Source organism: Siphateles boraxobius, unplaced genomic scaffold, assembly GCF_051911475.1.
Source record: "Siphateles boraxobius isolate OS27281-9 unplaced genomic scaffold, OSU_SipBor_1 104, whole genome shotgun sequence".
Classification (NCBI taxonomy): domain Eukaryota; kingdom Metazoa; phylum Chordata; class Actinopteri; order Cypriniformes; family Leuciscidae; genus Siphateles; species Siphateles boraxobius.
In genome coordinates, this window is record NW_027508705.1 from 3040393 (window position 1) to 3062500 (window position 22108).

Sequence of the window (22108 nt, forward strand, 5' to 3'; positions counted from 1 at the left end):
CTGTTGCATAACCTAACATATTTCTAATATGCGTAAAATAATTAAATACTTGCCAAAACAAAATGAAATCGGTATATAATATGGTTTGTCAGCATATATAAAGTTGATAGCTAAAATAACCTCTGAAGGTTGTCAGTTGTTGGATTAATTTAACATTGTTGAATGTTCAATTAATCCAATCCATAATTTGATGATGCAGCAATAAACTAGCTAATATACCTTAATGCATGTATTTTTTGTGCTTTGCTTATTTAAAACATGATCAAAACAATAATCAATTTAATAACACAGGTTCAAATAAGTATGCAAGTGATAAATATCGGTATCGGAATTGTTAAAATCGATATTGTATCATGCAAAAAAACAACAACAACTACAAAAAAAAAATTCTGTCGGACCATCCATAATTTTAAGTACTTTTTAAAAAGAATTTCCTTTCCTTTATCATGGACACTCTTAAATGTCCTCATTTAAACTCATAGATCCTCATTTTAAACAATAATTGGCGAGTTATTCTAATGCGGGAACTCTGTATCCCACATCACTGAATTATGACTGCAGGGAGAAAACCTGCTTATTATTGCTGTTCTTTAGTACACATTCGTAAGGGCTTTGAGAGAAAACATGTAACGAGAAACATTTGCTCTGTTGCCCCAAGTTCTCACTAACTAACAGTGACACTTCTTAGCCGGCAGAATGAATGCAGAACAGCACAAACCCACGTCTCGGCTGTCATAAGCCCCATCCCTCCGTAATTCTGCCCGTGGCCAGGTTTATCTTTCGGCCCGTATGGACTTTCTGTCCCAACGCGTGGGCATCATTCCCACCTCTCCACGTTCTGCCGTGTTTGGGAAGACTGACTGACACGTCGCTAAGCTGCACCTGCCTTTTCTTTCCGCTCGCGGTGGTCTTCGGCGCTGAGAATCTGTGTGTCCGCTGTGTCAGTGCCAATGCCGCCCCGTTCCTTTGCCAATCTTGTGATGCGATTGGCTCTTAACGACCTCAGGCCTGAAACGGGTTCCAGCTCTTCTCATCTAACTCTCTCCGGAGAACTTTCTGAGGAGGAGAAGACAGCAAAGTTTATGCACTCGCTGTCAGAGCTCTTCATTTGGGCCTTTGGAGATATTGGACTTGGCAACACTTTCAATCAAAAACATTAATCTCCATCTACAGAAACTCCTAGCTTAAACACGCTGCTTTGGCTTTTAATAGATTTACTGTATGATTTAGGCGCTTTTACGCCAAGATCTTCAAAACCTACATCACTGAATTAGGCCTTTAGGGGGAAAACCTGCTTATTGTTGCTGTTACAAGTTTATTTGTGCTTTGAACATTAAAAGAAAATAACCTTGGCTTGCATCTCTCCAGAACGCAATTATAAGAAATACAGTTTTAACTAGATTGCTGGCATTATAAATATCTCAATGTGCCCTAAGGCTTTAATTAGAAGTTTTAATTATAATGTTCGGGGTGTTCTCATTGTAATGAAACTCCCAGCCCCACAGATATTACATTTCACACTTTACATTTTAGAGTTCATATTTGTCTTACGACATTGTGTATCAAGTTAAGCTGTTTAGTTGTTCTTAAAGGAATGGTTCACCAAAAAATGACAATTATTTCATCATTTACTTGCCTCATTTTGTTATAATTTTTTATGTTATAATTTTTTTTCTGTGGAACACACAGAAAGTGCAGCTGTCCTCTTTTTAAACGACTGCAGCTGTCAAGCTCCAAAAAGGACCAACAATATCATAAAACCGTATTTTTTTCCACTGTAGTTTTTTAAGAAAAAATACTTGGCAATGGTGATGACTTATGAATTTGCACATGGTTTGTCTTAAAGCATATTAAAAACACAGTAAAAGTAGTTTTAAAAGTAGACCATATCACTTGTGGTACAAATTGCTTTGTGTGATGGAGGAGGTTGAAATGTAAAAATATACTGCATTTTGTTATTCTGTGAAAATATTGAGTCAAGCAAAACAATTACTGGAGAAATTGTGTTATTTTAAGACCACCTGTGGTGTTTATATGTCTATGCGATGTTTTTAATATGCTTTAAGACAAACCATGTGCAAATTCATAAGTCAAAACCATTGCTAAGTATTTTCTCTTTAGAAACTTTAGTGAAAAATAAAGATGGTTTCAAAATCGTGGCTTGAAACTGCCTGTGTTTCTGAAGTTTCAAAATACCTTGTAACCAATCAGGTCACGAGGGGGGCGGGCTTTAGCATATCATTAACTGAAGCAGGAGAGTCTTAAAAGATGCCAGGTTATCCCAGTATTTTTTTCTGTTGATATGAAAAATCGGGTAGATTTAGCAATATAGTGGGTGTATGATGTATATTACCATGTTATGATGAACTACTGTATATGCCTTTCTCCACTGACGTTCTGAGTTGTTCAAAGTGTTTCTGATGATTGTTAGAAGGCAGAGTGAGATGGTGAACGGGAAGACAGTTTGTGTAACATTAGCAAAACATTATTAGCGGTTTGATAACATAGGCAAGCAATAGGCTAATCATATTAATCACCGTTATGTGTCCGACATTTTAAAGAACGATACCATTGTGCAGCGTTTACCTCAGGAAGTCCGCCGAGTGAATCTGTGAGCTGGTGCGAGTGAATGGAGGCGGGGCTAATTTGCATATTCATAGAACCGCGCATATACTAAATGAAGCAAGTGTGTAGAGTTATATTCAAGCTATTTTAAGGCTTTTCACAGGAAAAAACATTTAAATATGTCATTTTAGTGATCAAAGTTGAGGTTTAAGGCATGCAATTATTGACAGGAGGACTTTAAAGTCAATAGTGAGAAGTGCAATAGTGAAGTTAAAGTAATTTATGTAGCCTTGATAAATCTCAGAAGACAAATACGACTTTTTTTTTTTAATTCCAGGATATGAAATTGCTCTGTGTCTCTCTCCAATTTTGTTTAGATTTTTGCACTGGCACAGCCCACATAATAATATCTCATGTGAATTATCCGGTAATCATTGGCTGCACTTCGAAAGGTCAGCTGCAAACAGGGTCAACTTTGAGCATCGCATTTCAATGCTTCACCTGCTTTCAACACAGTGTCAGGGGTGATGCTGAGGCTTCATGCTTCACTATACACACGCAATTAACTGATAAAACACTGACACAAGTCACATTAAAAGCCCTCTATAGTTGGGATTAAAGACTATTTATTACTTGGATGTTAGTAATATTTTTTTACTTTGAGAAGGAATGAATGTGTTCCTGGCACTTTCCACAAATAGGATGCAAAATACATCCTGAAAAAAAAAGAAAAAGAGAAGCTTCTTTGGTAAGCTTTTGACCCCAAGACTCAAGTAATCTCTGCGATTATACATCTGGGATCTTTGGAGATTATTTACCCACTCAAACTTTCCTCCTCACCCTCCATTAAGACAATCTAGACACAAGTCCTCTTCCTGGCAGATTTGTAATATTTCCTGTTGATTAGAACTTCTTAGTTTTTGCCTTGATGGTTAAAATGGGGATTTTCAATTCTTTAGCTATTTTCTTACAACACTTTCTATTTTGTAATGCTCAACAATCTTTTGATGTACATCAGAACTATATTCTTTGGTTTTACTCATTGTGATGATGATTAAACGAATTTGACCTTTGTGTTTCCTCATATTTAAACTCCTGTGAAACAAGAAGTCATAGCTAGACAACTTCATGTTCCTAGTGACGCTGGTTTGCTAAAAAATTAAAAATTAATGGGAATATACTTCAGAGATATTTTACTTGAAAAAAAATCTAGGGGAGCCAATAATTGTGGCCAACGTGTTTTGGAGAAAAACATTTATTTCATAATGTGATTTCCCCCCCCACTTTAAATTTTTTTACTTCAATGAAAGGTTCGATTTTTGCACATTTTTTGAATGAAAGATCAAAAGGATAAACAATGCAGATTTATTTTTTACAGCCATTTTTGATCATATTTACCAGGAGTGCCAATAATTCTGACCACAACTGTGTGTCTATATACAGGTCCTTCTCAAAAAATTAGCATATTGTGATAAAGTTCATTATTTTCCATAATGTAATGATACAAATTAAACTTTCATATATTTTAGATTCATTGCACACCAAATGAAATATTTCAGGCCTTTTATTGTTTTAATACTGATGATTTTGGCATACAGGTCATGGAAACCCAAAATTCCTACCTCAAAAAATGTGCATATCATGAAAAGGGTCTCTAAACGAACTATTAACCTAATCATCTGAATCAACTAATTAACTCTAAACACCTGCAAAAGATTCCTTAGGCTTTTAAAAACTCCCAGCCTGTTTCATTACTCAAAACCGCAATCATGGGTAAGACTGCCGACCTGACTGCTGTCCAGAAGGCCATCATTGACACCCTCAAGCAAGAGGTTAAGACACAGAAAGAAATTTCTGAACAAATAGGCTGTTCCCAGAGTGCTGTATCAAGGCACCTCAGTGGGAAGTCTGTGGGAAGGAAAAAGTGTGGCAAAAAACGCTGCACAACGAGAAGAGGTGACCGGACCCTGAGGAAGATTGTGGAGAAGGACCGATTCCAGACCTTGGGGGACCTGCGGAAGCAGTGGACTGAGTCTGGAGTAGAAACATCCAGAGCCACCGTGCACAGGCATGTGCAGGAAATGGGCTACAGGTGCCGCATTCCCCAGGTCAAGCCACTTTTGAACCAGAAACAGCGGCAGAAGCGCCTGACCTGGGCTACAGAGAAGCAGCACTGGACTGGACAAATTTTGCATGTCATTCGGAAATCAAGGTGCCAGAGTCTGGAGAAGGAAATGCCAAAATGCCTGAAGTCCAGTGTCAAGTACCCACAGTCAGTGATGGTCTGGGGTGCCATGTCAGCTGCTGGTGTTGGTCCACTGTGTTTTATCAAGGGCAGGGTCAATGCAGCTAGCTATCAGGACATTTTGGAGCACTTCATGCTTCCATCTGCTGAAAAGCTTTATGGAGATGAAGATTTCATTTTTCAGCACGACCTGGCACCTGCTCACAGTGCCAAAACCACTGGTAAATGGTTTACTGACCATGGTATTACTGTGCTCAATTGGCCTGCCATAGAGAATCTGTGGGATATTGTGAAGAGAAAGTTGAGAGACGCAAGACCCAACACTCTGGATGAGCTTAAGGCCGCTATCGAAGCATCCTGGGCCTCCATAACACCTCAGCAGTGCCACAGGCTGATTGCCTGGACATGGTCAGAAAATATGCTCAGGTAGGCCGTGGCATTTAAACGATGCCCAATTGGCACTAAGGCGCCTAAAGTGTGCCAAGAAAACATCCCCCACACCATTACACCATCACCACCAGCCTGCACAGTGGTAACAAGGCATGATGGATTCATGTTCTCATTCTGTTTACGCCAAAGTCTGACTCTACCATCTGAATGTCTCAACAGAAATCGAGTCTCATTAGACCAGGCAACATTTTTCCAGTCTTCGACTGTCCAATTTTGGTGAGCTCTTGCAAATTGTAGCCTCTTTTTCTTATCTGTAGTGGAGATGAGTGGTACCCGGTGGGGTCTTCTGCTTTTGTAGCCCATCCGCCTCAAGGTTGTGCGTGTTGTGGCTTCACAAATGCTTTGCTGCATACCTCGGTTGTAACGAGTAGTTATTTCAGTCAAAGTTGCTCTTCTATCAGCTTGAATCAGTCGGCCCATTCTCCTCTGACCTCTAGCATCAACAAGGCATTTTCGCTCACAGGACTGCCGCATACTGGATGTTTTTCCCTTTTCACACCATTCTTCGTAAATCCTAGAAATGGTTGTGTGTGAAAATCCCAGTAACTGAGCAGATTGTGAAATACTCAGACCGGCCCGTCTGGCACCAACAACCATGCCACGCTCAAAATTGCTTAAATCACCTTTCTTTCCCATTCTGACATTCAGTTTGGAGTTCAGGAGATTGTCTTGACAAGGACCACACGCCTAAATGCATTGAAGCAACTGCCATGTGATTGGTTGATTAGATAATTGCATTAATGAGAAATTGAACAGGTGTTCCTAATAATTATTTGGGTAAGTGTACGTATATATAAGTGTATATGTATATATATATATATATATATATACATTTACATTGTGTATCCACTGTGATTAGCACTGTTTCCTGAGTGTTTGCTGTGTGTGATTCAACTCTGTTTTCTCTGTACGTGTGCCATGTTTGTGTTTTCATTGACTTCAAATGTCTATAATTGAGTGTTGTGAACGCAAGCACAGTCGACCAATCAGGCGCTTTGACTCGGGTCTGTGTGTGTATCAGATGTGTCTCTGCTGGATACAGGAAGTAGAATCCTCACAGCTGGCTCACACACACAGCCCTGTTTGTTAAACAATAATGTAATTAAGGCTTTGTGGGACTGCAATGTTGATTCTCCTCCATGGAGGAAAAAAACCCGTCCTGAGAGGGTGGGGAGGTGAGACTGATGTGAACAATGCGGGAGGTGTGTTGTTGAATAATTCATCTGCGTTTTTCTCATTAATCATTTACACTCTCAGTGGCGTACGTGTGTGTGTGTGTGTGTGTGCCCGTTTGTTTTGAGCCGACGCGTCGGGGGTCTGTGTGACCTTTCCTTGCTGTCTCCAAGCAGGTGTCTTCGTGTAATCTCCGGGCTCCTCCACCACGGCATGCGTTTCATCCCTCCTTCCCTTCACCCCCTCCCGCTCCCCCTGTGGGCGAGTAATGATTTTCTTAACCTTTTCTCTTGCTTATTAAGGGCCCTGTCAGAATGTTTAAATGCTTATGCTAATCAGGCACGGTCGGAGTCAGGCGGGGGGGGGGGGGGGGGCGGGGATGTTTTTTCGTTGTCCCAAAACAATTATGGATGGAGAGAGTGTCTTAATCTGACAGAAGGACAAGGAAGAGTGTGTGACGGAGGTGGCAGGTATTAAGAAAGCTGTGTGATGCTGGTGGTCTTTAAAGGGATAGTCCACTCTAAAAAAAAAAAGTATATATATATATATATATATATATATATATATATATGTATTATCTATAATTATTTAACCTGCATTATTATTTTTCTGTAGATTCTTACAAAAATATAATTTTGGAATTTTTACACAACACTATGTATGGTTTTTTTGGGTTGTTTTAGGAGCAACTCTCAATGTATGTACTGTAAAAGAGCTACAGTACATAAAGATTCTTCAAAAAGTCTCTGTTTCAAGAGAAAAAACATATTGGAGTGACATGAGAATAAGTAAATAATGACAGACTTTTCCCTTTTTTGAGGAACTACTTCCTTATAATAGGAATAAAGGAATAGTTCACTTAAAAAAGAAAATTATATCATCATTTACTCACCCTCATGTTGTTTCAACCCTGTGTGAGTTTATTTCTTCTGCTGAACACAAAAGATATTTTGAAGAATGTCTGTAATCAGACAGTTGATGGACCCCACTGAAATACTATTGAAGTCCATCAACTGTCTTGTTACCAACATTCTTCAAAATATCTTCTTTTGTGTTCAGCAGAAGAAATAAACTAGTTTATAGGAATAAACTATAGGTACGTTTTAGTTTTGCCAAAATTTAAATATAAAGGCAAGTTTTTGATCCGTTTCTCTTTGCTTTAAACTGCCTTTCTGTCTTTTGACGCTTCTCTCTATCTTACTCTATATTCCTCATCACATTCCTGCCCTTTACTTGTCGTTTAATTACCGAAGTCGTCCGCATCTTCCTGTGACTGATGTCCATCATCTCTGTGATGCTGTGTGTGTTGTCTGTAGGGGCCGTGCTGCTGGGATGATGTCCTTCTCCCTAACAGGATTCATGGAGTATGTCAGTCAGAAGACTGTCATGGCAGACTAGCGGTGAGACAGCAATAATTTTGTCATATGATTATAATAATTATTCTATTGCCACTTTCCTGAATGAAAAAACACACCTTAAAACTGGCTGAGAGACCAGCAAAACCAGGCTAAACCAGCTAAAACAGATTGGTTTAAGTGGTTTATTATCCTTCCCATGGGTCATTTTGACCCTGAAACAAAAAATAAATAAAAAATTGAGTGTTTATCAGAAGGTTAGTAACAAATCTTTCCCTCACGTGTCAATTTGATCCCCGTAGGAATGAATGGAATGCAAGGAATGCTTCAGTACACATACAAAAACCTAAAAATGCTCAAAATTTGAACTAAAAATGCTAAAACTTTACCTACAAAAATATTTTTATATTTATGTGCATGTGTATCTGAATGCATACTGAAGAGAAATGACTTTAAGACCCAGAGGAAGAGTGCATTTGCCTCAAATAGAGCTATAAAGCTATCTAGTGGCAAGATTCATGAAATAACATGTAATATTTTCTTTTTTTCCACAAGAGATTGGCAGAGACACACAATGTAAGATATTTTGAGATTAATTAAATGGGCTATGCACGAAATTGTGAGTTATTTTGAATTGAAGTTGAAAGAATGTGAGGAATGTGCTTAAATTACTAAATAACTAGTTATTTATTAATTGATCAGATCTATTAATTTAAAGGTAAATAAAATAAAAAATAACAAAAATATCTCCAAAAAAATTGCATTAAAAGATAGATTTTTTTTTATCAAAATTAAATAAAATAAGCTTTCTGGACAAAAAAACAAACAAAAAAAGTATAATTTTATACTTCGGGTATTTTTGACCCGCGAGGGAAAGATATGTTACAAAGTGCGAGGGAAGGATGAGGGTTAAGACAAGACATTGTGGTGAGAGATAGAGGAAGTGGACTTTTCCTTGGCTGGATTCACACCTGAAATTCTCTAATGATGTCTTGAGTAAATGTGTTTACAGTTAGTCCACACTTTTTATCATTACATAGTAAGTCACTTACATTTTACCAAGGATGCTACATCAGAATTTACAAATTTTACAAAGCCATTTTCAATGAGGCATAATATTTATTGTGCCTTTTGTCTGTCTAGTGCTGTAAGTGCTTGATAGACAAAGAGGACCGTCCACTTGTTGCACTAAATTGGTAGCTTTAACTCGGCTGGATCCAGTAATGCTACCCTCGTGCAGTGGGGTTTTTTTAGTCTGTTAGTGGGGGTTTGCAGGACATGATTACATCTGGTTTGTGCTTCTTGTAGGAGTTCTACCTGAAATGTGCTGCCCACCCCACCGGAGATAATGACACTTCAGCAGCGCTGGACTTGATAATGCCCAACACACACCGAGTGCCCTGCATCGCCTGTACCGACATTGTGTGAGTTGCTCTCGGTTTTTCCATGTGTCTCTAAACCCATCATAGAGGTCGATAATTAGTGTCTTAGGCTGCACAGCAAATAGCCAATCTGACAGTTCATTACAACATTAATCTCAGCATGTCCCAAACAGGCGTGATGCGATAAACCAACAAACGATAAAAGCTTTTGTCCTAAACAGCCACGATTACAAAACATTTTGTTTTTGCTTGGTTTGTATTAGGGAATTGATTAAAACCTATAAATAAACCCTGAAACCATAAATATGTTAACACAATGAATCCCTGAATTAATGCACACACACACACACACACACACACACACACACACACACACACACACACACACACACACACACACACACACACACACACACACACAAACACACACACACACACACACACACACACACACACAGTGTAGTTTGTGTTTCAATCAGAAAACACAACAGTTTTCAATCAGAAATTGCAAGCAAATTGCAGAAATAATTACAAAGAAATGGCAAGTAGCACATTAAATTAAATGTGAAATGTTAGTAGAAAGACAAGTATATTTTCTTGTAAAAAAAAGTTTATTTACAACAGTATTTTTTACAGTACATTTAATATTTTAAAAAATATACATTTTTAATTATTTAAATGATATTTGTTTATAGGCATATTTTTAACTTGAGGCTTGCAGATTATTTTGATTTATGCATATTGGCATGTGCTCTGGAAGTACCGCAGTTATAAATCCCAGCTATTTCTGTTTTGTCTTGTTATTCTGCTTAGCTCTGCCTACAATACAAACTCATCACTGCTTTGAAACTCTGGCTTGTCAAGCTACAAGCTATAATTTAAAGTAGTTAAACTAGTCAAAGTTCCCCTTTGAAAAAGTACTCTTGTGAAAAAGAAAACACTTTAGCATACTTTCAAAAGAATACTTATTGTGGATATAAGACAGGCATGGCGTATTCTCCATGAATAAAGGCTGGCTGGCAAAAGTGGGCTCTGGGATGGCATCCGGCAGCTAACCTGTGCTGGTGATGGGAACTGTTTGGTGATCATGGGTAGGATTACACGCTCCTAAAGAAGACCTGTTAGTTAATACCTGCAGGCACCAACATTGTGCCTTAAATTGCTGGAAACGGGCTATAGGGACATCTCGATAGGGTAATTCGACCAATAGTTGATGGTTTCCCACCATCATTCTATGGGCGGAGGAAACTTCTCACTAGTGTCCGACCAGAAGAAGATCAATGGCCATTCAATGGAGCTTTGGCCCCATTATGGCATTTGAGACCTAGCACTGCCAACTCTTTTTGCAGCATCCGGTTTCTCTCTCAGATGTACTGGCATTGGCTCTCCTCTGATCAAGAGCCCTTGATAAGTGTTAAAGGGATAGTTAACCCAAAAATGAAAATTCTGGCAGTATTTACTCTCCATCATGTTGTTCCAACCCCGTAAGACATTCGTTCATCTTCGGAACACGAATTAAGATATTTTTGATTAAATCTGAGAGCTGGATCGCTCCTCCATAGGCTTCTAAGGGATTGACACTTGTTCCCCGAAAAGTGACTACAGTGGCTCAATCTTAAGTTTATCAAGCGACGAGAATACTTTTTGTTTGCAAAAACCCCCAAAAATAACAACTTTATTTCAACTATTCATTTCCTTCTCTGTGGGCCTTGAGTCAGTTAACGTAGTGTCATTGCGTAGAATACGTCATAGTTGAAATAAAGTTGAAATAAAGTTGTTATTTTTGGGGGGGGTTTGCGCACAAAAAGTATTCTTGTCGCTTGATAAACTTAAGATTGAGCCACTGTAGTCACTTGGACTATTTTAACAATGTCTTTAATAACTTTTCGGGGAACAAGTTTCAATCCCTTAGAAGCCTATGGAGGAGTGATCCAGCTCTCAGATATAATCAAAAATATCTTAAATGGTGTTCTGAAGATGATCGAAGGTCTTACGGGGTTGAACAACATGAGGGAGAGTAATAACTGACAGCATTTTCATTTTTGGGTGAACTATCCCTTTAACTAGACATGTCAGTAGTGTAGCCACGAGGTCAGACCTAATGCATGTCCTCAAGCTCTACTGACAGAATTTACATTTTTGGGTGAGGAAGTTCGTTTGGAGTTTGAAATAGCTTTCCAAAGTGAACTTTCCGTAAAAAGTTTGTTGTGTGTTTATTTTGTTATTGAGAGGAAAGTATGCAGCACATATTGACATATTAACCGTTTCTCTCAGCAGAGTGGTCGGCGTCGGATGTTCGCTTACAGTATATCACTGATCACATATTTTAAACTACGTTTTACCCTAAGCAAAAAAACATAAATGAACTTTGCCGTGAATATATCAGGCCTTCAGGACCACACAAGGTAGCTTAAAGTCCACTTGTCCTGACCACTTCTCCTGCAACTTCTGGCTGCATATGGCTTTGCAGAATAAAACCCAGTTTGAGATAGGTACCAGTGATAAGCCAGAGCAATGGTGATGTGGTGATCGTTCTGATCACCACACCACCACAATGATGAGCGCTTCGTTTTACCCAAACTTGAACATTCTTCAACTCTCGGCGACCAGTAAAAAACGCCGGGCGCTCAGCCTTTCAGATTGAAAAAAACGCTCAGCGCCTCGTTACACTCATGGAGTTTTAAAAACGCGGCGCTCCCATCGAAAACAATTGAAAAAATACGCCAGATGCGTGAAAAAACGCTTTGGTGGACACACAGCCTATTTCATGCAACCCTGACCAATAAGGAGCTTCCACTCAGCACAGCACTACCAGAATGGGTGTACTGGTGTGGTTTGTGTTCTATTTCACCCAAAAAGTCAAGATTCATTTTTGTACATGTCATGTACATGTATTTCATAAGTACTTCTACCCCCGGTTTCACATACAGGGCTTAAATCTAGTCCCAGACTAAAATGTATGCTGTTTTGAACTGAAAGCAACTTGCACTGGCATATCTTAAAATATGTCAGTGCCATTGTTTTGACTCAAGATGCACATCAGTAATGTTTTTTTTTCTAAAGAACGTTTATAAAAGCTACTTAAATTTCCTAATTAAAGTAAGGCCTAATCCTGGCTTAATCTAAGCTTTGTCTGTAAAAGCAGGACTTATTGTTTTTGAAATAAGATTTCGATGTACTGTTTGGTTTAAGTGTATGGTCAACTGAAATATTATTTGATATTATATATATTTCTATAGAAACTTGTCTATTAAGTATTTAAATATATTTGTGATTAGTTGCAGTTTAAGTTGCAGTTTAATACAAAAAAAAGCTTTAAAAGTAGTAGTAGGCCTAACAATTAATGCTGTTGTTAATAGGCACCTGGTTAGCACATTGTGTAAGACCAAAGTCCCTTTAAGACACGTAATTTCACTCGGCGGCCATCTTTAAAACGTCTCTCGGTCATGCAAGTGCAGCTCCTATCTCTCTGAATGAGGAAACATCAAATTCTCCAAAACTGTTCACCAAGTTTACGATTAAATATTTGAAATCACCACTGAGATCTGACAACAACTGTCTCATAAATCTTGTTTCTAAATGCTTGAATCGTGACAAAAAACTGCATTTTTCAGGCTGGACCAAGCTAATACGCAATCTCAGTCTCAGCACTCGTCTCAGAACACTGACTGTTTCTATAGAAACCCAAACCAATTGACGATTGGCTCTTTTCTTTCGAAGGCGGGACTGATTCCGCCATATTGGGCGTTGCACTTTCTCCCATTCATAATAATACGAGTGCACCTTCTTTCTGTATATAAAGTCTTAGTAAGACTCACTAATAGACCATTAGACTGATCAAATTACAAAGCAACAGGCAACAACCAGAAAGGAAAAATAACTTTCTGAACAAAGCAAGTTTGACAGAGCAGTTTGGAGGCTTTCTGATTGATCCAGCAGTCAGAAAAGATTAAATGCCTGCAGCACATTGGACAGGTAAACTAAAGATTGATACAAATATACTGAAAGATAAGCTGTCTGTACTCTATAACCTACGTACACCTCCTGCTGTGCGGCCCTTCAATCAACAGTGGCCATTTTTCCAGAAAGAGTGAGCGCTAAGTGTGTCCTGCCAATGAAGGTCAGCTATTAGCGGGGCGGTCCCGCGTAAATGCTCCTACCTGCTGCTCTCGCGTGGAGGGCGGTCGAGCGCCTGGAGAAACCAGACAAAGAAGCCCAATCACCAACAAACCCCATTCAAATCAAGGACTGATTGAAGTAGAGCCGCAATTACCTTCCTGAGTAGAGCTTTGTTTTCCCACCGTCCTCCATTCCACTCGTCTTCCTCCTCACAGATCTCCTCCATTTGTTTAAAAGGGCATCGTCAAGGACACGGCCAGGCTCTTACAATAGAAGCGGGAGAACCGGGTCAGAGAGGTGGAACACTGTGTTAGCAAGTTGACTTACAGTCAAGTGAGTCTGGGTTTGCGAGTGAAGGGGGAGGACGGGAGAAATGGAAAGAAAATTGTCATGAGATTTCAGAGAGTAGTTTCTTTGCTTACTACACTAAAGTAAAAAGGGTATTTGAGGTTTTCCGAAGGTTTTGAACCAGCAACATATCTAAACAAGCTCGCCCCCGTTCTCCTCATCAGTGTTCTTCTCCAGGGCATCTCATGAAAACTGTACAGATCATATTGCACTCAATAGCTTCCCTGCCTTTGACAAGTTTTCCCGGCAAACCATGTTTTCACTGCTATACCGTAGGGGCGCTGTTACGCATCTTCTGAAATAGTACAGCATTTTGGGATCCAAAAACAAGCAAGAAAAAAGATGTGCATAAACCAAGAACGGATAGAAGATTGCTTACGCACTAGTAAACTAACGTGATCATCAGACATTCAACAGCATATAAATCAAAACTGCCTAATGTTACAGAATGAGATGTCGGACCCATAAAGACGTAACGACTGTGAAGCTTTGAGGGGGTTGATGGATGTGATCTACTCAATGTATGTTTTGATAATCGTTCTGATTCCGATACTTTTGACAAAAAACTGATTTTCTACGATTTTTGTTAGATTTTTTTTTTTTTAATGAACCATCAACATTCAAGTATTAATAAAAAAGACTGAATTGAGCTACAATAAAATGTTTTTATTTTTATTTTTAAAAGCAGAGGCTCTGTTCTTTCTTTTTTGGCCATAAAAAATGGAGGATGTATGGATAATCAAGTGAACTTTAGTTCCAGTAAATGTTCATCTTGAAATATTACATGCATGCAATATAAAAGTTATTCTTATGTTAACTTTATAAAGGTCATCAAAGATTTCACATCAAAAAGACATATGAACCATGACATGAAGGTGGACGTTTTTAGTTGTAATTTTACTCTGTACAATGTTTTACAATATTTTTGAAAAGTATTAATCAGATGACAGAATGCATATAGTAGATTCTGTAAAACAGGTTTTTCAGCAGTTTTGATCATGTTGATCATTTAGAGGCCTTAGACATTTGTGTATCAAATATTATACATTAAGCTTTGTAGGGTTTACTATAAAAATAATCAGAATTGGTATCGGAAAACTCCCTCACTGACCATCTCTGTCTAACATCCGAAGTATGTTCTGATTGGCTGTTATTGTAAAACATCACACAGCATTGTTGTCTTCAGTGTGGAAAGACATTACTTGTTATTGGAAACTAGTAGGGTTTTTCTAAGGGTGCTTTTACACCTGTAGTTCGGTTCATTTGGTCCGGACTAAGGGCGAAAAATTGTACTTTGTATCATTTTCAGGCGTTTTGGTTCCTTCACACCTCGCTGATTGCTTTGGTCCGAATCAGTTGAGTTGATGAAACGAACCAAAATGCAGTCGCGTGACAACATCCACATCACTCGTTGGCCAGATGTGTCTTGAACATATTTCCACAACTGCACTTAAATTGGTCAGAATTAACGTGCGGGAAAAAATTCCAACAGAACTCCCGGAAGTAAACAAAGAGGAAAATCCGGCAGACATGCGGATAATTCGCTCACAATGTATGTTCAGAATCAGCACAAGCTTTATCCTTTTCGCAAATCCCCCCATAAACAACAAAGTCTAGACGCGATACACTGGACAACTTCAGTGTTTATGATGAGATTTTAGTGAGTGCAGAAAGTCAGTCATGGCTTAAAGGGAGCGCTATTGACAATCTAAATAATAATTTTGTTTGACTACGGCAGCTGGTTTAGTCCAAAAATGCGCAGTTCTTTGGCAGTTGGGTCTGTTCGAGGTGGGATCACGTTCTCACCTCTTCGAGGAGCTCTCGGTATGCTTATTTGCTCCGCTGTTGGTGCGCACCCAAGTGTGATTGCTGCTTTCATACCTGCCCAAACGAACCGCACCAAGGGGGAAAACGAACTCTAGTGCGATTCAACCGAACTAAATGAGGCAGATGTGAAAGCACCCTTAAAAGCACCTTTATAGTATGATGCAAAGTAGTGTAAATGTGCCCTGTCTGTGTGTCCTCCAGGACTCCAGTGCTGGTGTTTCAGTGTGCTGAGCGTCACGTGATCTGCCTGGACTGCTTCCACCTGTACTGTGTGACCAGACTCAATGAGCGGCAGTTTATCCAGGAGCCGCTGGTGGGATACTCCCTGCCCTGCGCAGGTAAACACACTTTAAGTGTTCATGGACGTGAGTGGCTATTAGTGCGCGCGCGTGTTTCTGTATTTCGTGTGTTTGTGTGTATAGGCTGCTGTGTTTTGCAGTGATTGATGGTGGTGTGTTGGTGGCTGCAGTGAAGAGGGGATGCTATCAAATTGTTCTCCTTCACTCTCTGACGCACACATTCGCACACACTGGGCCCTCGCCGTGCCCCCGTTGGCCCACCACATCCGTTAATGCCACCCGGTAATGGGGCTCCGGGGAGAAGCATTGACCCCCTATCAGGCAGAACAACCCACCAATCTCTCAAACGCCGTATCTCTCTGCATCTACCACTGTCTTGCTCTTGCACTCCTTCATTTGTTTCACTGCCATTCTACTCCTTTCATTTTCTCTTTTACTGATATTTTTTTGTCTTAGTCATTTTATGCTCTCAGTTCTTACAGTTTTGCTTCGGCTGCATCTGGTAAACACAGTCAATATCACTTTACAAAAGGTTCCATTTGTTAACATTGTAAGGGCGTATTTCCTGCAGGGGTTCAGACTCCAAGACTGCCGAATGACTAAAGAAACGTTGTCAGCAAGATGGTAGAAAACTGTACATTTCTAGTCTATTACCACCCACTGCTACTTATACCAACGACGGAAATAAGCGGAGTTACAATAGCTTAATATGTGGGAGAGCGTTGCTATAGAGAGTGACAATATTGAATTGCAATAGGTAGCACTTCAAAGTCAATACCTAAGAGAGAGAGAGAGAGAGAGAGAGAGAGAGAGAGAGAGAGAGAGAGAGAGAGAAAAGAGAAAAGAGGAGGTAAAGAGAGAGAGAGAGAGAGAGAGAGAGAGAGCCTCAAGAAAGAGACCCAGAGCATAAAAGAGCAGAGCATAAAAAGAGACAGAGCAACAGTTACAATCTTCTTTTATCCTATCCTGACCATGTGACTTTAACCCAAATGTGAGACATTTAAACTGACCAATCAGATAATTCCAACTTCACCCATTGTACTAAAGGTATGACAATGCATAGACCCCCAGAGTGCACACATCTCAGCCTACAGGTCTTGATCACTATCAGCCCCTCTGAGCCTTTGGGAACTCCAAATGGTTCTTGTTGTAGAAAGAGGGGGTGGAAAACAGTAAAACAAATGTCTTTCAAAGCAAATGTTAATTTCAAATTTCTTGGATTATTTTCAATCCTACAAGATTAGTTCACTACATTAGTGTTAACATGAACTAACAATGAAAAACGAAAAACACTTTTTTATGAATCTTAGTTAAAGGTACACAATGTAACTTTTGGCCCTCGGTTAAAAAAAAAATTGCGTGCATTTTGCAGAAGAATATTGTTTTGGTTATGCTTCAGCTCTGGTTGACTGCGGATGAATATGGTTCTTTCTCATAACTAAAAAAAACTGCTCCTACTGCTCATAAAACATTTACTGCTACGCTTAAGAGTTTAGATGGAAAATCTGACGAGCTGAAGACGTTACTGTAGCTTTATCCATTAATAGACACTGTACTTCCTTGAAAATAAGTTCCAGCACATCTACAACAACCATAATGAAAAAAAACCTAAACGATAGATAATGATTTACAGTGAACTCTGTTAGAGAGATGGATATGATAGTTTATATGTTCAATAAAATACATTACTACTACTACTAATAATAATAATAATAATAGTACATTTTATTTGTAAAAGCACTTTACATTTTAAAGGGTCACTCCACCCATTTGCATTAAAATTTCCATTGTTAGAAATCCAGTCATACTATTGAATGGTCGTGCAACACTCTTTCATTTTCCCCTGAGACGAGGGAAATCCTCTATTTACCTTTTTCACTTCCTCGTACAATGACGCAAAAATCGTCATTTTATGTCATTGTAGGAGGAAGTGTAAAAGGGGGGGATTTCTGTGAAGACTACAAGCACTAGTTCCCGCCCTTTCAAACCCGCCCATAGGGGGTTGGACCTAATGCGCTAACAGACCTATCACAGATCAGTGCCGGTGCGTTTGATTTCACCCGCAGAAACTTTTTGAAAATATGGACGAAGGTACTGAATACGCAGACGGATGCATTATGATCTGGATTTTGACGAAGTTATGGTAGAAACGGATGTTCGTGGCTGCCTTTATGAGCCACAGTATAGCGACGAGCAGCTGAGGGCTATGGAGGAACAGGAGGCGGCTGAAGCTGCTGTCACCACAGCCGACGAGACGAGGACGAGGAGCCCGCAATGGCTCGAGCTGGGGCAGATTGGTGGTGCCTGTGCTCTCACTGTGCGCCAATGGACACAGAACAAGAGTCTGTCTCCTGCCGAGAATTCCAGCGGTGCTACGGAATCGGAGGATGACACGGACGTGTGTGTTGTTGCTCACCCGAGTTTCGCACCCCATATGGATAGCGGCGTCCTGAAGACCTACATTAGAATACCTAACGTCAACTGGCAACGTCAGCCAAAGCCTTCAGGGTCAAATGGTCGTCTTTCTGTAAAGTAAGTTTATTTTCATTTTGTTAACGTGGCAGGTTCATTGCACAAATATCTTGCAGTTAAGCTAGCTACTGTAGTGGGAGTGGTCTGCGGAGCTGAGCATTGCAATGCACTATGGGGATTGTTGTCTACAATCCACAAGCACTAAAAAGTCATTTTCTGCCTTTTATCGGCCAAGAAGGGCCCAAATTAGAAATTTATGATACTATTCTACTACATATATGACCCACTTTCAATACATATTCATTTCTCCACCGGTGGAATGACCCTTTAATAAAAAACCTCAAAGTGCTACAGGTTTGATCCTAAGAACAATATCTAGACATTTTTTAAATTCATAAGATTTGCTAAAAAGTAATGTCTTTAGTCCCTTTTTAAAAGTCTCGATGGCTTGTGGTGACCTCAGATGGTCCGGGAGGGCATTCCAAATCCGGGGAGCGGCAGAGCAAAAAGCACGATCGCACATTGTGCAGAGTTTAGTTTTTGGTATTAAGAGGTGGTTTGAGTTTTGTGATCGGAGGGATCGTGCTGAAGAAAGAGGGGTAAGTAGTTCTTTCAGGTAGGGGGGTGCATTTCCATAGATGCATTGGTGAGTGAGAAGTGAAACCTTATATTCGATCCTAGCAGACACGGGAGGCCAGTGAAGTGTGTGGAGGATGGGAGTGATGTGTTCATACTTTCGCAGTCTCATCAGGATCCTAGCAGTGCTGTTCTGGACGTACTGCAGCTTTTGCAGACTCTTGTTGGGGATCCCGATTAGAAGAGCGTTACAGTAATCCAGTCTAGATGAAACGAAGGCGTGGACCAGTTTCTCAGCATCAGCTAAGGTAAGTGTAGAACGGAGTTTTGCGATGTTTCTGAGATGATGAAATGGGATCTTGCAGAGATTTTTGATGTGGACTTCAAAGGTGAGTTGTGGATCAAATCTCACGCCGAGATTGGTAACTGTTGTGGAAAGGGGGATGTCTGGGCCAGAGATAGTTATAACGGAAAGTGAGGATGACTGAATTTGGTGCATTGTGCCAATGAGAATTGCTTCAGTTTTGGAACTGTTTAGTTGGAGAAAATTCTGTTTCATCCACACCTTTATCTCCTCGAGACAGGCAGTGAGTGTTGGAGACGGAGATAATGTTGGCGGTGCTGCAGTTGGTTGTGGATCAGATTTCATGTACAGTTGTGTGTCGTCGGCGTAGGAGTGAAAAGACACTCCATGGCGGCTGATGACATGTCCGAGTGGCAGGATATAAGTGATAAAGAGAATAGGGCCAAGAACCGACCCCTGAGGTACTCCGCAGGTAACTGTGTGTTCCCGGGACCTTGATTTTCCAAGCGAAATGTACTCATTTCTGTCCGTCAGATATGAATTGAACCAGTCCAGGGCAATTTCAGTAAGTCCAGAGGTTTGATGCATCCGGTCGAGTAGAATGCCATGGTCCACAGTGTCGAAAGCAGAGGACAGGTCGAGCAGTATGAGAAGGGAAGGTGAGCCAGCATCAGCTGCCATTCGTAGGTCATTTGTGACTCTGACGAGCGATGTTTCTGCGCTATGAGCTGTGCGGAAACCAGATTGTAACTTTTCGAATAGGTGGTTGTTTTTGAGGTGGTCCTGGAGATGAGTGGCAAAAACTTTTTCCAAGACTTTGGAGATGAAAGGAATATTTGAAATTGGCCTATAGTTTGATAATATTTCAGGGGCAAGAGTGGGTTTTTTCAGAAGTGGTTTGCTTGTGGCGGTTTTAAGTGCAGATGGAACAATGCCGGACAGGATAGACTGGTTTATTAGAGTGGTAATGAGAGGGCTTAGAATAACGGAGTTTGCTTTGACAAGAGCAGTAGGAAAAGGGTTGAGGGCACAGGTGGTGGGTTTCATCCTTTTGATGATCATCTCAACCTCCTGATTCGAGATTTCTGGAAAGCATTTCAGGGGCTGGGCGATTGCAAGCTGTGAGTGTACAGATGGGGCAGATTGGATTGAGGATCCATGAATGGAAGAGCGGATTGAATCTATTTTAGTTTTGAAAAAGTCCAGTTATTGTTAATTGGACAGCAAAGTTATTGCAGTGTTCTTCTATATTTTCCGTGAATGAGTGGGTCTGTGGTTTTAGAAGATGATTAATGGTGGAGAACAGCTGCTTTGAGTTTCCGGGGCTGTTTTTGATGATATTAGAGTAGAATGACGACCGTGCCTTTATTAGCGTCTTAGAGTATTTATTTTGAGGTTTCCGAAAAGTTTGTTGGTGGACAGTGAGACCAGTGGCTTTATATCTCCACTCAATGGCCCGCCCAGATGCCTTCATTTTCCGTAGCTCACTGGTGTACCAGGGGGCTGTTCGGGAGAAGGACACTGTTCTAGTTTTTACTGGTGCGTGGATATCTAGGAGGCTCTTGAGTGTGTTGTTGTAGTAGTCCACAGGGTCCATGACTGGTGAGCAGTTAACAGAGAGAAGATGCTGAAGGTCGGATGCCAATGAATCTGAGTTGATGTTTTTTAGATTTCTAAAGCAGATTTGGCGCTTAGGCTTGATGAGGGCGGACGGGGAAGACATCCTCATAGAAATTACCTTGTGGTCAGAGATGCCCAGATCATAAACCCGGAGATTGCTGAGATGGACAGAGTTTGTAATAACCAGATCGAGTATGTGTCCCATAGTGTGAGTGGGGACATCGACAATTTGAGTTAGATTAAAACAGTCCAGTAATTGAAGGAATTCTGCTGCAAAACGAAAGGTGGGGGAGTTGACATGGATATTCATATCTCCAAGAACTATGATATTGGCAGACATAGTACAGGGTATTGTCAGAAGGTTAGACATTTCTGGGATGAAAGACGGGTTCGGTCTGGGTGGCCGATAAATGAGAAATATGGTTGTGGAGAGAGGAGGCTTGCACTTAAAAGAGAGGTATTCAAAAGAAGATGGCTCGGGCATGGTGATGGTGGACAGGCCCAGATCACTTCGGTGGATGACAGCCAGACCGCTGCCGCGCAGGGCGGGCTTTCTGTATATTACGGGCTTTCTCTAGGTAACAGTAACCAGGAGGACAGGTCTCATTTAAAACAGAGAAAACATCTGGTTTGTGCCAAGTTTCTGTTAGGCACACCAAATCCAGACATTTGTCCAGAATATGTTCCTGAATAAGGCAGGATTTATTTGTGATGGATTGTGCATTGAACAGTTCAATCGTGATGGTAGATGGAGCAGTGTGTCTCTGTATTGGCCAGAGTAGACTGAAATCCACTCCACGTTTTCCCTCCCGTTCCGTGCTCAGTGTTGCCGTGGAAACTCCAGCGTTACTTATTCTGGAAAGGGTAGCACCCTGATGACGTGTTGGAAGTGCGAAAGGGCGTGCGCCAGACCAGAGGGATGGAATGCCGTGATCAGACCGGGAGAAAACAAACTTTCTGCTGCAGCTCCTGTGAGTGTAGCGCGGACGGCGAAGCTATCCAATTTGTTTAATAACTGGTATGCATGATGGAACGTTGCAGTTGTTTAAATTCCTCAGTTGGGTGACGGAATACTTAAACATCGTGCCACTCGCGGAAAACGGCCTGGTGTCCGGCCACAGCGCCCGTGCTGAGCAGAGGAGAGCCGCCAGACTCAACAGAACCCCGCAGACCTCAGCAACAGCCTGGTCAGGAACCTCTCGATGGTAGGAAGCGATGCACAGACACAGGAAAAGCTCCGGGCGAGGGCAGACTGGTAAGTTGACAACATCTGGAATCGGCTGAAATCCGTACAAACACATCCATAAAGTTTGCGCTTGTTATATTTACTGGACGTAGTAGTGCTGGTCAATAAACATACTGTATAGCCTGGT

At 40.6% G+C, this 22108-nt stretch overlaps 1 protein-coding gene across 1 annotated transcript in view; it reads left to right on the forward strand.

Annotated features, from left to right (window-relative positions):
* Window positions 1–22108, forward strand: part of prkn (parkin RBR E3 ubiquitin protein ligase) — a 182119-nt gene that overhangs the window by 91771 nt on the left and 68240 nt on the right. Inside the window, exons 5-7 of the mRNA XM_077247072.1 lie at window positions 7750–7833; window positions 9097–9212; window positions 15666–15802. Of these exons, the coding sequence (XP_077103187.1) occupies window positions 7750–7833; window positions 9097–9212; window positions 15666–15802 (337 nt within the window). The remainder of the gene's footprint in view (window positions 1–7749; window positions 7834–9096; window positions 9213–15665; window positions 15803–22108) is intronic.